The 16176-nt window shown below is 46.7% G+C and overlaps 2 protein-coding genes across 2 annotated transcripts in view; one reads left to right on the top strand and one right to left on the bottom strand.

Moving 5' to 3' along the window:
* The window catches only part of veph1 (ventricular zone expressed PH domain-containing 1), a 71834-nt gene that overhangs the window by 3860 nt on the left and 51798 nt on the right, over positions 1–16176 (top strand). The window contains 3 exon segments of the mRNA XM_076994684.1: positions 4312–4552; positions 5502–5717; positions 7035–7209. Coding sequence (XP_076850799.1) covers positions 4415–4552; positions 5502–5717; positions 7035–7209 — 529 coding nt within the window. The 5' untranslated portion in view covers positions 4312–4414.
* Positions 10627–15393, bottom strand: ptx3a (pentraxin 3, long a). Its single transcript, XM_076994694.1, has 3 exons — positions 14959–15393; positions 13213–13692; positions 10627–11996 (listed from the first exon to the last, which is right to left on the bottom strand). Exons 1-3 carry the CDS (start codon positions 15089–15091, stop codon positions 11359–11361), a joined length of 1251 nt encoding a protein of 416 aa, XP_076850809.1. The 5' UTR covers positions 15092–15393; the 3' UTR covers positions 10627–11358.

The raw sequence follows: 16176 nt of genomic DNA on the forward strand, positions 1-16176 counted from the left end.
TTTGTTTTGTGCTTGTGTTTGTGCGTTCCAATGGGTGATGTTTTGTTTTTGAAGTGTTATAATTTGGTTTGGCCTGATTGATTGTATTCCAGTCTGGTCCTGATGTGGAACAGTGTTAGTGTTGGTTAGTGAACTCAGTGTCAGGACCAGCTGTGTGAGGACTCTTCTCTCTGCTCAGCTCTTGGCATTGCAGGGCTTTGTAGTGGTAGGAGTGGGGGTCACTGTTTTTAACATGTAGCCAATATTTGATACTCCTTTTTTGAATTTTGAGTAATAGTGGGAATTGGTCTATTTCAGCTCTACAGGCATTATTTGTTGTCTTCCTGTGGATGTGCAGAATACTTTTACAAAATTCAGAGTGCATTATCTCAATTGGGTGTCTGTTCCATTGTTCAAAATTGTGGTTTACGAGTGGCCCCCACACCTCACTACTATACAATAGAATTGGTTCTATGACAGATTGGAATATTTTTAGCCAAATTTGAATTGGTATTTAAATTTGCCGTTTGATTGCATAGAATGCCCTGCGTGCTTTCTCTCTCAGTTCATTAATTGCTGGATTGAATTTTCCAGTTGAACTGATCTTCAAACCTAAGTAATTGTAGTCTGTACAGGACTCTAAGGTTTGTGACCCTGGTGTGAAATGTGATGTGCTTCCCTGAGATCTGGCTCTTTTTTGGAAGATTATTGTTTTGGTCTTTTTCAAGTTCACTGCCAGGGCCCAGGTCTGGCAGTACTGATCCAGCAGGTCCAAGTTCTGCTGTAGTCCTTTCTCTGTGGGGGACAACAGAACCAGATCATCTGCATATGACAAACTTGATTTCTGAGTCATGTAGAGTGAGACCAGGTGCTGCAGAGCATTCTAAGATGGTGGCCAATTCATTGATATGTTGAATAATGTTGGGCTTAAGCAACAGCCTTGTCTCACTCCACGCTCCTGGGAGAAGAATGTGCTTCTTTTGTTGCCAATCTTTATACCGCACCTATTCTTCGTGTACATGGATTTAATAATGTCATATGTTTTACCCCTTACACCACTTTCTAATAATTTGTAAAATAAACCATTGTGCCAAATTGTGTCAAATGCTTTTTTAAAGTCTATGAAACATGCAAATAGTTTGGCTTTTTTCTGGGTAACATGTAGGTCAATTAGGGTGTGTAGGGTGTAAATAATGATCTGATGTGCGGTGATTTGGTATGAATCCAATCTGACTTTTACTCAAAACACTGTGCTTCATAAGGAAGTTTATAAGTCTTGAATTAATGATACTACAGAGTAGCTTCCCCAGATTACTGTTCACACTAGGGTTGCAACGGTATGAGATTTTCACGGTATGATAACCGTCTCAGAAAATACCGCGGTATCACGGTTATCACGGTATCACAGTTAGTTTGTATATTATTAAAAGATACACTGACCCTTAAAGAAATTACAACAAGTTATTTTTGTTCAATTAACTATTTATTGTAGAAACCTGGAACTATTGTATACAAAATGTGTCCTTTAAAAAAAATAAGCTGTACACATGTTTATATAAATACTGCAAAATTAGAGAAACCTAAATCATGGATTTCAGTACAATTATTTAAGTTTAAATTATTTAATATCTGATAAACTCAGCCTGGGTCAGTGTCTGATCAACAACTGTTGTAAACGTCCGTTGTACTGCCAAGTTAGAATATAACCAGATACTGCAGAAAGAGAGGATTTATTTCTGACATGACCCTCACAATAGAGATTTCTATTTTAAGGCTTTCACACCGAGTCTGGTTTTAACATATCAAAAACAGGTACGTTAGAATTTGAACGCATGTAAATTAATAGCGTCTTTCACATCCAGTGAAAGCAAGGACCATAAAAAGCTAGGTTTATACTTTCACTAGTGACCGTAGCACGCGACTCCGCACAGTTCTTTTGTCTTACGTTAACAAATACGAGCCTCTTGTAATTCCAGGACGAAACATGAGAGAACGTGAAGACGTTAAGATTGGGCGTTTTGGAAATAAACAACCATTAAATAATGTGATGAAAAAGCGAATTATTTCGAGTATATGTATAAATATTTAACTTAATTAAGTTTAAGGTGCTGGGAAATATTGAAACGGACCTTTAAAGTGACGTACAAGTGTTTTAATTCCACCTTTTAAACGTGTATGAATCCTGCAAACATGACTTTTGTTCATTGCGCTGAGGCGCAGCGCGCGCAAAGTTACAAAATTCGAGAGGTGCACGACCTCGCGAATCGACAGCGCGCGAGACCCTCGCGCACAGGGCGGAGCCACCGCGATTACGTCATTTTCGCCACTGATTTTAGTTTAGCTTTTTTTTTTGTAAAAAAATGTGTTAAGTCTGATGCACTTTCTGCCATTCTCACTGCTGTGTGCTGAGTAGCTGAACCGGAGCGGAGTTGCGCATGCGCGGGTCAGTTTCTCCGCTGGCTTGCTTTTTACCGGTAATAAGCAAACGCACACGGTATGATAACCGTGCATTTTAATACCGTGGTATACCGTGAAACCGGTTACCGCTGCAACCCTAGTTCACACAGATGCCTCAGTAGTTATTAGGGTCGAATTTATCTCCACTTTTGAAAATCGGTGTTACAAGTCCTTGATTCCAGATATTAGGGAAGTGACCTACACTCAGAATCATGTTGAATAGTTTGAGGATGGCCAATTGGAATTTTTTACTTGTATGTTTTATCATTTCATTTAAAATGGCGTCAGGCCCACTTGCTTTTTTTGGTTTTAAGGTAGATATTTTATTTCTAAGTTCCTGCTCAGTAATGGGGGAGACCAGGAGATTCTGGAACTGTTTTATTGCCCGTTCTAATATGTTAAGTTTTTCAGTTATATGTTTTTGTTCAGGTATTGTATTGGGTGATTTATTATAGAGTGACTTAAAATGTGTTATCCATATGTCACTATTTTGGATAACCAATTCTTCAGATTTAGATTTATTAAGAGTGTTCCAGTGGTTCCAAAAATTATTTGTATTGATGGACTCCTCAATTAGTGTCAGTTGTTGTTGTGTATATTGAGCTTTTTGATTCTGAGTGTACGTTTGTAGAGTTTCAGTGTTTCACTGTACTGAAGGCGTAAATCTGCATTGTTTGGGAGTTTGTGTTTTTGGTTTGATAGTTTTTTTAATTCTTTTCTAATGTTTTGACATTCTGTATCAAACCACTTATTATCTGTTGGATTTGGTTTGTTCCTTAATTTTCTTAGGTTGCATATTTTGGCAGTTTTAATAAAAATATGATTTATATTCTTAATTGCAAGATTGATGCCTTCGTTACTGTGAGTGTGTGTGGTGTCCAGAAAGGTGTCTAAAAGTGTTTGAATTTCTTGAGTGCTGATTGCTTTCTGGAACTCTTCTGCGTTGTTTTGGGCCCATCTGTATGGTCTCCTGATGTTAAACAGCTTACTGGGCTGGGTGAGGGCAGTGTTGTTATTCTCTGTCCTTTTAATGAACACAGGGATTTGGCTGTGATCAGACAGAGGAGTTAGTGGTTTAGCAATGAATGCACTGAGAGAGAAAGGGTCTAAATCTGTAATGACATAATCTACTGTACTGTTGCCAAGAGGTGAGCAAAAGGTGTATCTCCCCAAAGAGTCTCCTCGTGTCCTACCGTTGACGATGTACAGACCCAGATTTCGACAGAGCTGCAGGAGGTCCTTCCCATTCTTGTTTGTCTGTGTGTCAGAGTTATATCGGGGCAGATTATTCAAGTTTCTTGGGTAATGATATCCAAATATGTGATTGTTACCTTGTTCTGTGTTGAGATCAGGTAGAGATCCAGTACGTGCGTTCAGATCTCCACAGATCAGCACACTTCCCTGGGCCTGGAAGATGCTGATTTGATCATGGAGACTGGGCAAAATATCTTCGTTGTAGTAAGGGGATTCACATGGAGGAATGTAGATTGAACAAAGGAATATATTGTTTGGAGTGTTTAGAATTTCTTTATTAATTTTAAGCCATATATGTGTTTTTTCTAATTTTAGAGGAGTTATGAATTTAGATCTGTTCTGATCTATACCAAATAATGATTCCACCTGAGTCTCTGCCTCTTTTGATGTTGGGCTGTTTAATAGAAGGGATTATTATTTCCTTGTAGTTTGCGGGACAGTGAGTGACTGAGTCTGATTTACTTCAGGTTTCCTGGAGAATTATAATGTCATTGTCTTTTGTGTTGTTTGTGAAATCAGTGTTTGTGGTTTTGTGTCCAAACGGACGATTTAATACCCTGAATGTTCTATCTATCTCTATCTCTATCTCTAATGTTCTATCTCTATCCCTCTCTCTCTCAGGTCTTTTGGCTGCATTAGCACATCTCTTTCCAGAGACATGTCAAGAGGTTGTGGCAACAAGCAGCTCAGGGGGCGGCACACCCGGGCATGACTGTATCCCAGCATGCACCAGCTCTTCCGGCTCGTGCTGGGCCGGAGGGACCTGTCCCGCGCAGGCGACCTCTTCTCCCTGAATGACAGTGAGATCGAGGACTGTCTGTCTGAGGTGCTGGACGAGATCAGGACCATCTCCTGCTCTCCGGTGAGTACAGATGGGTCTACCAGTGCTTCCTCTGGGTCTGGTCAATTCGCTCAGATGCAGATCTGTAAGATTTTAAAAGTCAAATGAAAAGTCTTAAATTATTATTTTTATTCAGAAAATCCTTCAACTTTCAGGCCAGTGCTTTGGACATGTGAGCATGGCCTTTTGTGAATGAACAGCAGCACCATGGGATGTGTGTATAGCGCACACACCCGTGCTGTTCCACTGGGACGTCCGGTGGGTCCAGCCAGGCCTGTCCTCGATCGTGTCCCTCTGACTGAAATAACGTGCTAATACACTAATATTCGCTCTTGTGATATTCTCCTACATAACACACCTACAAATTGAGCGCACGTCTCCCTGGTGCGCAAGATCCGATCAGGGACCATCATCTTCCATTTGGGTGGACGTGTGCCCTAGCATGACGCGTGGCTACAATAGCGCTTCATTTCACAGGGAGCGATGCAGATGCTCACACATTTTGAACAGATGAATGTTAATAAGCGTTCTCATTTGTCTTCCTGAGCTTGGAGTGAAAGCTGGTTCTGTTGGAGCACAGTCTCTGCGCTGCGAACGGCTTTTGTTCTGGGACAGTTTGGCTTTTTCACTTCCTCATGGGAATATTGTGAGGGATAATGCCTATGAATTTAAACAGAAACCTCTCTCTCTCTCTCTCTCTCTCTCTCTCTCTCTCTCTCTTTCTCTCTGTGTCTGTCTCTCTCTCTCTCTAGCTGTGTCCTCTTTTTCACACCCACATGAATGCTCTTCTGTTTCTGGATTATAAAGCTCCACTCTGAGTAAAGAGATTGTCTCTCCTACAGCATGCAGACTAGCTGTAGCTCTCTGATGTCCATAAACACAACATGAACGAGCAGCACACGACTCACCACCACATCCGCCCTCTTTTTCTCCATCATGAACTCACTCGCCCACGACTGGCCGGCCGCAGGACTACCTGACCAACGACAATGACCAGGCTGTGGTGGAGATCTGCATCACGCGCATCACCACGGCCATCCGCGAGACAGGCTCGATCGAGAAGCACGGCGCCGCCCTGGTGGCCCTGTGGGAGTCGTGCCTGGAGTACAACCTGCAGCCGCAGGACAAAGACGAGGACACACCCCACGCCAAGATTGCCTCTGACATCACCAGCTGCATACTTCAGGTCGGTGTAGATAAACACCACCGATTAGCATGTACACGCACGCACGCACGCACACACACACACACACACACACACACACACACACACACCTGTCTCCTTGCTCTGCCCCAGAGAGCGCTCTGTCCTATCCTTGGCTGCCTTTACTTTTTAAGGTACCTCAGCACACGGGCCACTGCAGCCTGAAGAGAATCTGATCCAACACTGCTTGGAAATGCCATTAGCACTCATCTCTTACCACTCTGATCTTCCTCTTTATCTAAGAGTGCTTTTGGTAATGTCCTACCCTAGCCCCCCACCCTACCCCAGCACCAGCTCCACCCACAAGAGTGAGAGCAGTGCATGCTGGGTAATGGGAGATCTCAGCCTTCGACAGCCGTGGCGGGCTCCCAAATTCGAAGTTTTTCTGAGCCTTTGATCCGGGTCGAGGCCCATTACGGAAGTGACAGTTTCGTACCAAGCTGCCTTGCCTTGGAAAATTCTGGCTGTGTTGTTCAGGGACTTTGAGATGAGGGGCAGCCATCCTCTTCATTCACTATTATGCTATTAGCCACTGATGTGCATAAATGACATGTGATGTGCTACTGACACGTACTACTGACACACCCATAAATTAGTACTCTCAGCCCTGTGTACTATCAGCCCTGTGTACTATCACTGCTGTCAGAATCAGTATCGGAGATGGCAACTAATAACACATTGTATGAAAAAAATAAAGCAAAAAATGGTTGAGAAACCAGACGTATTGTATTACACATACTTTTGCTGATATTGTTAATATATAATATAAACACACACATACACAAATGTACAGTTTAGCACTATTCAGCGTCACAAATCAGTGTTCAGGTAAATGTACCTCTCACTCACAGTGTGCTCTAGATGGAGCCAGAGTACTTCACATACCATTCTAACTCCAGCCCCCTGTATAGAATTAGCAACCAGCAATGTCAGAATGTTCTCACTATGAGATACTTTCAGTCACAATGTCATCTTTGTCTTGGGTTTAATTAATACTTTTGGATGCCATTTTGTCATGACAAACTCAATCTAGTCCGTTTGTGTTAGTTAGCTGAATAAAATGGCTGTCTCTTGATGTTTAAAATGATCCTAGTTAATCAAAGTATTATTTGATGTTGTAATCAGCTGGTTATGAACAATAACAAATCTTTGTCAGAATCAACCATAACCCTAACCCTTGCTGTAGACTTCAACCCAGTCAGGAGAGTTACTAGAAGGCTAGTTTGCTCAAATAAATGCACTTCACGGTGTAGCGCTGAACCACCTGGTGTATAGCACCCTCTTCTGGTCTCTCTGCAGAACTACAGCCGCGCCCCCATCATGGCCCTGGCTGTGCCCGTCGCCATGCGCTTCCTCCAGCGTGGCAACCGCCAGCTGAGCCGAAACATGTCCAGCTACCTGTCACTGGCCGCCATCGCCAAGGCTGAGCTGCTCGTGCAGCACACTGAAGCCATCGCCCTGAGCGTGCTGGAAGGTAGGAGGCGGAGCCCTGGGCCCCAACAGGTGGGGCCATGAGGGTAGGGGGTGGGGCTATGGGGAAGGCGAGAGCGGTTTGTCAAACAAGGTTACTAACAGAACTCCTGGATGCTTTCGAGAGAGGTTCACTAGTGCCGAATATGTTAAGTTACATTCTCACTTTGTCATTATTAATGCGGTGTGGGGCGATACATATGTCCGTACAGGAAAAGTCCTGACACTTCTTCACATCTCAGGGATTTTATGCTTCCAGAGACATTGGCTGTCGTCCTGCGGGGACGTTCGGTTCCTGTGGTACTGTGTAGCCTGGGTGTAAGAAGCATGGTGTGGTGATGCCAGTAGTCTTCACCTCTGACTCATCATATTTCCTCCTCTGGCTCTTAGCTGTTTTTAAGGTAATTAATGAAGCGTTTTCACAGAGTGCTTTTAAAGCACTTCTTACAAAGACAGATGACTGTTTGGTTTCCCGTAGCCCATCGCGCGAGAGTATGCTCACACCCGTCTGTGGGCCACAGCTTCACCCACCAGCTCCACCCAGGGCAGGAGCCGGTCTGCGTTGTTAAACGGCCCTGGTGGAGAGCTAACCCAGCTGGGGGTGATTTTTCAACCCATGCTTCTTCCGTGTGCTGGTTTTAACCAGCTTTGCTTTCATACGCACTTGAAGTTTCTTGTTGGGGAAATTCCTGTTGACTTGAGAGTTTGGTCCAGGGGGGAATCTGGTCCGGCCCTGTCCAAGTAACCTCACCGTTGTAGTTTATTTTTCCTGTGGAAATTGTTCACTGTTTGTGTGATCATATATTATTTTTATAAATATACATGTAGTGATGCAATATTTTCAGGGTAGTTTAGAATGACAGAATTCATGTACACCTGAATAAACAGGCCTAAAATGTTCCGCTTATTCAAAAGCTGAACATCAGTGTGTACAGCGAAAGGAGCAGTGTGGTGTGTGTTGGGGGGGGGGGGGGGGGGGGGGGGGGCTGTGTGGTGTGTGTTGTGGGGCAGTGTCTCTGGACTCTTCTTATGGGTGAACACTTTGTGTGACCTGCTGTCTTCCCATGTTCACAGACCCTCAGCTGTTTAAACACAGCAGCACATGGACATTATTTCTCCGCTGCGATAATGATCTGTTTCATTACTGTGGATATTGCACCGAGAGACACTTCCTTCATAAGCAGTTGAGGAAGGTGTCATCTGTGTGTGCTGCCCTGACCAATGAAAACTCGGTATCAGGTTCCGTTGCCTGCTTCTTCCTGTTGTTTTTTTCACCGATATTCCACCGTTTCCCGTGTTCTCAGGATCACATGAGCTGGAATGGTTCAGTAATGCTGTTTGTTGATGACATAATAATGAGTCCTGTTCATATGATAAATCCTTTTTAATTATGGTTTCACCAAATTTGTAGTATCATCTGAGTTGATCTTGCCAAATGTTTTTCTTTTGAGTGTTTATATTTATGATCAAATTTGTAAAAAAGTAATAAGTTCACATATGAACATAAACATACCATGGTATCCATCTGGTGGATCACATTTAGGTGAAGAGTACATTTTAAATTAAAATGTTTTAATGTTTGTGATTGATTATATGATTTTATGGAGAGGCGTTTGGCTAATGTCTGAACCCCATACTCTAGACTCTTTAGCAAAGGAGTCTATTCTAACAGAAACAAGTATGTTAGTGTGAGAATAGGATTACTATTAGACAACAGCCTCTGCTGGGTTGCTTAAGAAACCACAGGAATTGTTAGCATATGGCCAGTTGTGAACGGGAGGCCTTGGAATGCCTCACTGTGCCATACGGAGAAAAAACCCAATATTCCAGGTTTCTGTCTTCCTAAAAGCTTATTGAAACAAAGCCTTGTCTTGTTTGAAATAAGCTTCTGAGCTCTGAGCTTTGAAAAGTGCTGTTAATGACTTGGATATGCAGCTGACTTGGAGCTGATGGAAATCTTGCAGGCTTTTACACGCCAGTTCTCCACTTCTGAGAACGATGTAGCCGCAAAAGCAGTTATCCCCACTTTGGGGCTGGCTAGAGGAGTCCCGTCAACGGGGCTCATTAGGGGCCTGACTTTATCGGGCCCTGACTGACGGGCAGTTTGCCTGCAGGGCACATTTGATGAAGAGAGAGGACTCTCCACAGGGTTATTCAAAGACTCTGCGGCCATTCTTCATGGCACTTTCAAATCACCCTGCGTCGTCAAATGAAGCTAATGAGGGCTGTTAGGAACCAGTCTAGAGCAGGAAAAGTCACCCCCCTCCACCCGCTCCAGCAGGCACCGCGGACGCCAGACGTTTGTTTGCTTAGCAAATGAGCCCCTGTGAAGCTAGCGGGTGTTCGACGTGATGACCCTGTGGGGGGTGGGGCAGTGGCCTGTAACCTCGGTAACTCTATTGGGAAAAAAAAAATTCCCCAGGCCATTCTTGGCTTTTCAGGACAGACGCCAGCATGGCGGTCCTGGCCACCAGGCCGTAGGGTTCCAGCTCAAACGCACGCTCAGCAGTCGAAATCGTTCATCTACTGAACCTTTGGCTCTTGGCCAACAACCAACCCGGCCAGTGCTGTCTTGCGCAACGGCAAGTTGTGAAATATTCATGTCGAACTCGGATCAACAGTTGCATTTGATCCACGTTTTACCACCAGCAACATTTGCACCCCCCCCCCCCCCCCCCCCCCGTCTCACTCCTTCCTCCATCTCTTTCTGTCTGCCTCTCTTCCACTCGTCTCTCCCTCTTCCTCTTCTCTTTCGTACTGTTCTCTCCATCACCGTGTCTGTCTTTTTCTCTCTGCCAGCACCTCACAGCGTAGAAAGAACTTTCGCTCACAAACCAACAATGAATCCTCAGTCAAAGCAGGCTCTACGTTCACAGGCTCTATGAAGAGATGCGTCTAGTTCACACTGTCTAGGGTAGAGTTTCATCTCGCTCCTATTAATCACCACAGTTAAATGACATTAGGATGCCCTCTTATCTGACTTGGTTTGCATTACAGTCAAGACCTGTAAGGGCCATGCGTATGCCTTTCATTAATAGACAGGAATCACTGTTGAGACCTGGCCAATGGGATTATTAGCACGCAGTGGTGGATACCTCATGCCTCGCGCTGATTGGCTTTCAGGATGTGTGTTTTACTGTGTGTGTTGATCTGGGTCTGTGGAAATGGTAACCTCTGATGACCTCTGACCTCTGGGAAAGCTGGGAATCAACCTGGACCATTGAAAGGCAATCTGACAAAATCCAATGCCACAGTGGTATAAAAGGGGCATAGCTTAGCCCCAAACACTAGTGCCATCATCTGGTAGTACAGTGTCATTGTAAGCACTGATGTAATATGGGATGAATAACCAGAACTTCATAGGACTGTAGTGGTAACAATTCAATGTGTTGTTTATAGAAATACACACCAAAGACAGATATGCTATGTTTAATATTTCTTTATTTATCTTTTCAAAGCTTCAGTAATATAAAAAAAATCTTTATACAATATATGTTCATTTATTTTAGCATAAAAAAACAATTTACAATATAGTACATTTTGTCACATTAACAGAAACAAATGTAAAGTCCCTAGAGACTTTGTAAACATTTTACACAATTTCATTATCAAAATGTAGTGAATGTCTTAGTGTTAAAATAGATGGCGGTCATATAAGGGTGAAGAAATTTAATAGCATTATTATTTCAAAACAAACCACCACCTGGTATATAGCAAAAGAGAATCAACACAAAAGACACGTTACATAACGTTAAACTTGTCAGACGTGAATGTAAACACAGTGATAAACAAAATAAAAGTTTGAGGAAAGAACGTGTTTTAGAAAGGCGTAGTTTGGTTTTGGGGGGACGGAGTCGTATCCCTCCTATGGCAGCATACTGACTGGCTTGAACATGGTCCAGTCTGAAATTCTCAGTACAAAGTCTTACTCTTCCTAGTCTTTGCTCTCCTCTTGCTGGTCCAACAGCACTCCGAAGACTGCGTAATTCCCTAGAGACGTGAGCGGGAAACCTTTGCTACACGCGGGGGCCGAACCCGTGGAGCTGCAGGAGATTCTGTTGCGGGGTGTTTGTAGTTTTGCGGGCTATTGAGTTTTGGTATCTTGCAGGGAGGTGATGGATTTAGTACAGGAGTTTCTTAACAGCAGAGTCGGTTAGAAGACCAGCTCTACGGCGCCATACGTCTCGATTGGAGACACGCCCCACGCCACCAAGTTGCCACGGGCACCACAGGCGCTCCCAGTGGGCTGTGCCTGCTGGTAAATCTCCTCCTTCTCCAGCACGCGGTCCCACACGTTCACGCCGGTGATCTTGCCCGTGAATGGCAGCCCCGTGTTGGACGTGCCCCTGAAGGTGAAGCGGCTGGCCCTGTCCTGGCAGCTGTAATCCTGCCCCAGGATCAGGGTTCCGCCCTCCAGCAGGTGGTGGCCCTCAGCCACCCCGAACGAGCGCGTCTGCTCATGCCCGCCCACGGCCAGAGCGGCCATGCCGTGCTCGGAGTCCCACGTCGCGCACAGGTGCGTCCATTTGCCTTCCTGCACCGCAGAGGGGACCTCCACCAGGTGGGCCTCGCCCCCGACCGTGAACAGGGCGTTCTGCCCCCTCAACAGAAGCTGCAGCTCCAACGGGTTCCCGCTGGTGCCGTAGGAGAAGAGGACGACCTTGTCCTCCGTCTGCGTGGGTTTCACCCACATGCACACGGTCAGGGCGTCCGTCTGCATGGATGCCAGAGCAGTGACCTCAGCGTAGGTCCTTGACGAACGCATGGGGAAGAAGAGCGCACTTTCACAGCCTGTGTGGGGGACAAACACACATTTTAAAGGTCCTTTCATTTCATCTGCAGTAGTACAGCACAGACAGTCTAGCTTGTTGCACCTTTAATACACCCTGGGACTGCGGTGGGGGTGTGGTTCTCAGAGACAGCAACTGAGAATGCTGGCCAGTTGTACTGTGAAAATCGCACATTGTGGAGATATTGTTTTATTTGAAAGGCCTTGTCACTGCGAAAACTACTGATGTGACGAAGTACATGCAGTTAGGCATTCATCAGCCAGACGTGTTCAGAGGCCAGCGATGCTCTCCTCCTAGAGAGTCCAGCCCTGATGTAACCGGCCATCAATCCTCCCGTCTCTGATGGTGTAAGTCAGCCATCTTATTAACGATTTTAATACTGTAAACAGCAGGTCATCGTGGCCATCGTCCAGCTGAGAGGAGGAAGTCTCTCCGTCTCCTGGGGCTGCTGGGACGCCCTACTGGGGTCTGACTAAGGTCTCTTTACTGTGTGTGTGTGTGTGTGTGTGTGTGTGTGTGTATGCACTAGGTTTTGCTATGCTCCAGTGCTGCAAGGCCTTTTTGCCTCCAACGGCTCACTTACATCTCGCGGTTGTCTCCAAGGCAGAGCTCCGTCCACCCCCCCCCCAGCACGGGCCTCACGTCTAAACCCCCTGCCCCTTCCCCTCCCCTGGCCTGCTTTGGTGTGGTCGTCCAGACGACCAGGCCTCCTTCTGCTTCTCATTTGCCCCGGTTCCTCTGGGCCGGATAACGTGCGCCGCATGGCCACACGTGCTCGCCGTGGTCTAGAAAAGATCATGGCCGATAACAGCATCTGGACACGGGACAGGCAGGGGGGCTGGCGTCTGGCCTCTGGCCCAGCGGGACGAACCATCACGGGCTCAAACGCCACTTCATAAAGCTGAGCTGAAGGCGCTCTGTGAGCAGGCCAGAGAGTTGGGGTTTTGTTTTGTGACTTGTCATCAGCTATGGTGACTCGTGGTTCTGAAGTCAGGGTTTTACGTTCACAGCAGACCCTCAACTTAAGACTTTTCTCTGGAAGTGAAACATCACTAGTAAAACGTGGTGTCCCACTGTTTCTTACCAAAATAATCCCATCATGAAGGTGTGTGACCTCTGCTGTATTTCCCTGTGAATCTCTCCTTGTCTAAATGTGAGCCCTGGAGCGTCCTCCAGAGAGCAGAAACACCAGGGGGGAAGGGGGGTGTGTCACATACCTGCGGGCAGCAGGCGGCTGAACGCCGCTCCCATGTAGAGCTCCGCCTGTTGACTGAGGTCCTGCCCCTCGGATGCTGCCCCCTGCAGGCCGGAGGCCCTGGTCTTGGTGGCGCGCTGTGAGTCGCTGCAGCAGGTGTCCAGGTTCCCCAGGTGCTCGGCCTGCTCCCGCATGGCCGCCAGCACAGAGTCCCACAGGCCTCGCTGCTCTGCCAGGGCATCGGCCAGCGCGTCGCGTAGCCGAAGCTCCGCCCGGTGGGCGTGGCCCTCGGCGGAGGCGGAGCAAGCGCTGTTGTGCTGCGCGCCGAGGCGGAGCACCTCTCCACGCAGGGCCTGCAGCTCCACCCTCACCACGTCGTCGGACTGCTGCAGGAGCATGTTCTCCTTCATCTGGGAGTTCTCCAGCATGGTGAACAGCTTGTCCCACTTGCTGTACTCGGGGACAGTGCAGGGAGGGGGCGTGGCCTCTGTGTCCATCTCCGCTGGGGGGGGGGGGGGGGGGGGGGGGGGGAGCAGAGGTGGGGTTAGATGACACTGTTTAGAGGCATGTAAAGTAAAACCAGCACTTGTTTAGATTTTGAAAGGTTATTAGAGGGGTAAAAGCAGCCATGAGCTATGAGAGGGGGATGGATGAGAGTGCAGTGGAAGAGAGGGAGAGAGAGGGATGGATGAGAGGGGGGATGGAAGAGAGTGTTTACGTTTATGCACATCTCCCCTTTACTCATCGTCATGTGTCACGATGACACAAAACATTAGCATCTCGGTCTGTCTCCCTCTGTCTTTCCTTCTTTCTTTCTCAACTACTTTTTTTTCCTGTCTTATTTTTTTGTATAGTGTGTGTGTGTGTTTGAGAGAGAAGGCTACAGAGAGCTCGGTCCCTAGAGTCTGTTGAAGGCCCCTGCCTGTTTACTTTATTATACACAGACCTCCAGAGCTTGATGTGCCCCTGGCTCCAAGCAGCTGTCCCCCCCCACACACACACCCCCAAACACACACACATTCCCACACACTCTTCCTCCGTAATTGCAAAAATATCACGGTGAATAAGCAGGTGTCACAGACGATTTCACAGAAACACTTCGCTGCCTCCATCAGCTTGAAGCACGATAAAGATAACCTCAGTCCGTTTTTTTTGTAAAACCAAACAGCTGTTCAATTCCACCCTTATAAACGCAGGATAAAGTATAGTACATGTTACACAGGGGACTATAGCCTATGGGTCAGTACATACTAAAGCATCACACAGTAGATTTAATGTTTCACAACATTGCCGGTTGTAAATCCAGCGGATTACAGTACATGTAGCCGGGTTACAGTTAAAGCACATGTTGTAAGTGAAGGTCTTCAGAAAGGCTGGGCTATGGTCCAGTGGATGGGAACGTGTGACCAGTGTGTGTGGAGCGTGTGCAGGTGAGGGTGGTGTGTGTGGAGTGCATGCGGGTGGATGGCGGTGTGTGGAGCGTGTGAGGGTTGTGTGTGGTCCACCATGGTCCACCATGTGTAGCGCGTGTGTGGACAGACGGCGGTGTGTGGACCGGGTGAGGGTGGAGTGTGTGAGGAGCGTGTGAGGGTGGAGCGTGTGGGCGGACGGCAGTGTGTGTGTGGAGCGTGTGCAGCGGACGGCAGTGTGTGGACCTTGTGAGGGTGGTGTAGGGCCTATGTGTGTAGAGTGTGTGTAGAGCGTGTGTGTGTGTGGGTGGACGGCGGTGTGTGTGGAGCGTGTGCGAGCGGAGCATTGAGGTACTCACTCTCCATCTGCTCCCTTTCGTTGATGGCGTTGTAGTGGTCCGTGTATTTCACCTGGATGTTGTCTTCGTAAGCCTGGGGTCCCATCAGCAAACCCAGCAGACACAGAGTCTGGATAACCATCCACGTGGACATGGCTGTGGTGTGTTACAGGACAAGAACACGCGTGGGTGTGTATATGTGTGTGTGTGAACACGTGTGTGTGTGTGTGCGCGCGTGTGTCTGGCTGACTAACTGACTGACCTGGGTGTCTGCTCTGAATGAGTCTAGTCTGAGAGTGAACTGACTGAAATAGTGGCATATAAAGCAACCCCCTCTTTTTCTCTCTCTCTCTCTTTCTCTTTCTCTCTCTCTCTCTCTGGTGCTTGTTAAATGCTGAGCAATCTGCTGGCGTCACTCCTGCTTAAATGGTGAGCATGTGCTGAATAGAGAGGGAGCTGGAGAAAGCAGGTCTTTATAAACACACACGCACGCACACACACGAGTCTCCTTTGCTGGAGGTAGTGTGTATAGTGGTCATAGGCGTGGGTGAGACTGGAAATGAGGAAATGGAGAGAAAGAACAGAATGATGAGGGAAAACCAGAGTTCCAGAAATAGTACTTTTGCATTTCTGGAAGTGGTGGTGATTGATTACACAGTCCTGTCTATGAGTGTGTCAATCTTCTCTTCAAAACCCATAACGGTTACCTAACCAAGGGATTATCCTGACCTCTCCGCCACCATCTATCCACCATAAATCTCTCCATCTAGCTTCATCACTCTTTTCCTCACATTTGTCTCTCTCTCACTCTTTCCTTTTCTTCCTGTCTCCCTCCCTTTATCCTGTGTCTCTTTACCTTTTCACACTTCTCTCCATCTCTCTCTTTTTAATGTGAGACATTTTCCCTCGTTTGGTTTCTCCTGTGTGGTGAGAGCTGTTTGGTTTGGAGTGCATTTGTACTGCTCCACTGAAACCCCTTGGAGACTGCCTGGGGGTCAAAGGTCATCCCTCACCCCTGATTTGGGATAATGGTACCAGGTAGGGGTCGTTCCACAAGCCGTGACCTCCTCTACATGGTTTTCCCTAGCTGATTAGGTCAGGAAAATAAACCCAGAAGTTGCCACACACATGGATGCATACGAACACACACACACACACACACACACACACACACACACACACACACTACATTTGTTATGATAGTGCCCTGTAGTGTTATGGAGCTTCTGAAAAAAGAAA

This window comes from Brachyhypopomus gauderio, chromosome 2, assembly GCF_052324685.1.
Source record: "Brachyhypopomus gauderio isolate BG-103 chromosome 2, BGAUD_0.2, whole genome shotgun sequence".
Lineage (NCBI taxonomy): Eukaryota > Metazoa > Chordata > Actinopteri > Gymnotiformes > Hypopomidae > Brachyhypopomus > Brachyhypopomus gauderio.

Coding starts and splice junctions, on each gene's coding strand:
- ptx3a (XM_076994694.1), bottom strand. CDS start 15,091: ATGTCCACGTGGATGGTTATCCAGACTCTGTGTCTGCTGGGTTTGCTG. Junction 13,693..14,958: donor CGAAAGGGAGCAGATGGAGA/GTGAGTACCTCA, acceptor CCCCCCCCCCAG/CGGAGATGGACACAGAGGCC. Junction 11,997..13,212: donor CAGCCGCCTGCTGCCCGCAG/GTATGTGACACA, acceptor TCCCCCACACAG/GCTGTGAAAGTGCGCTCTTC.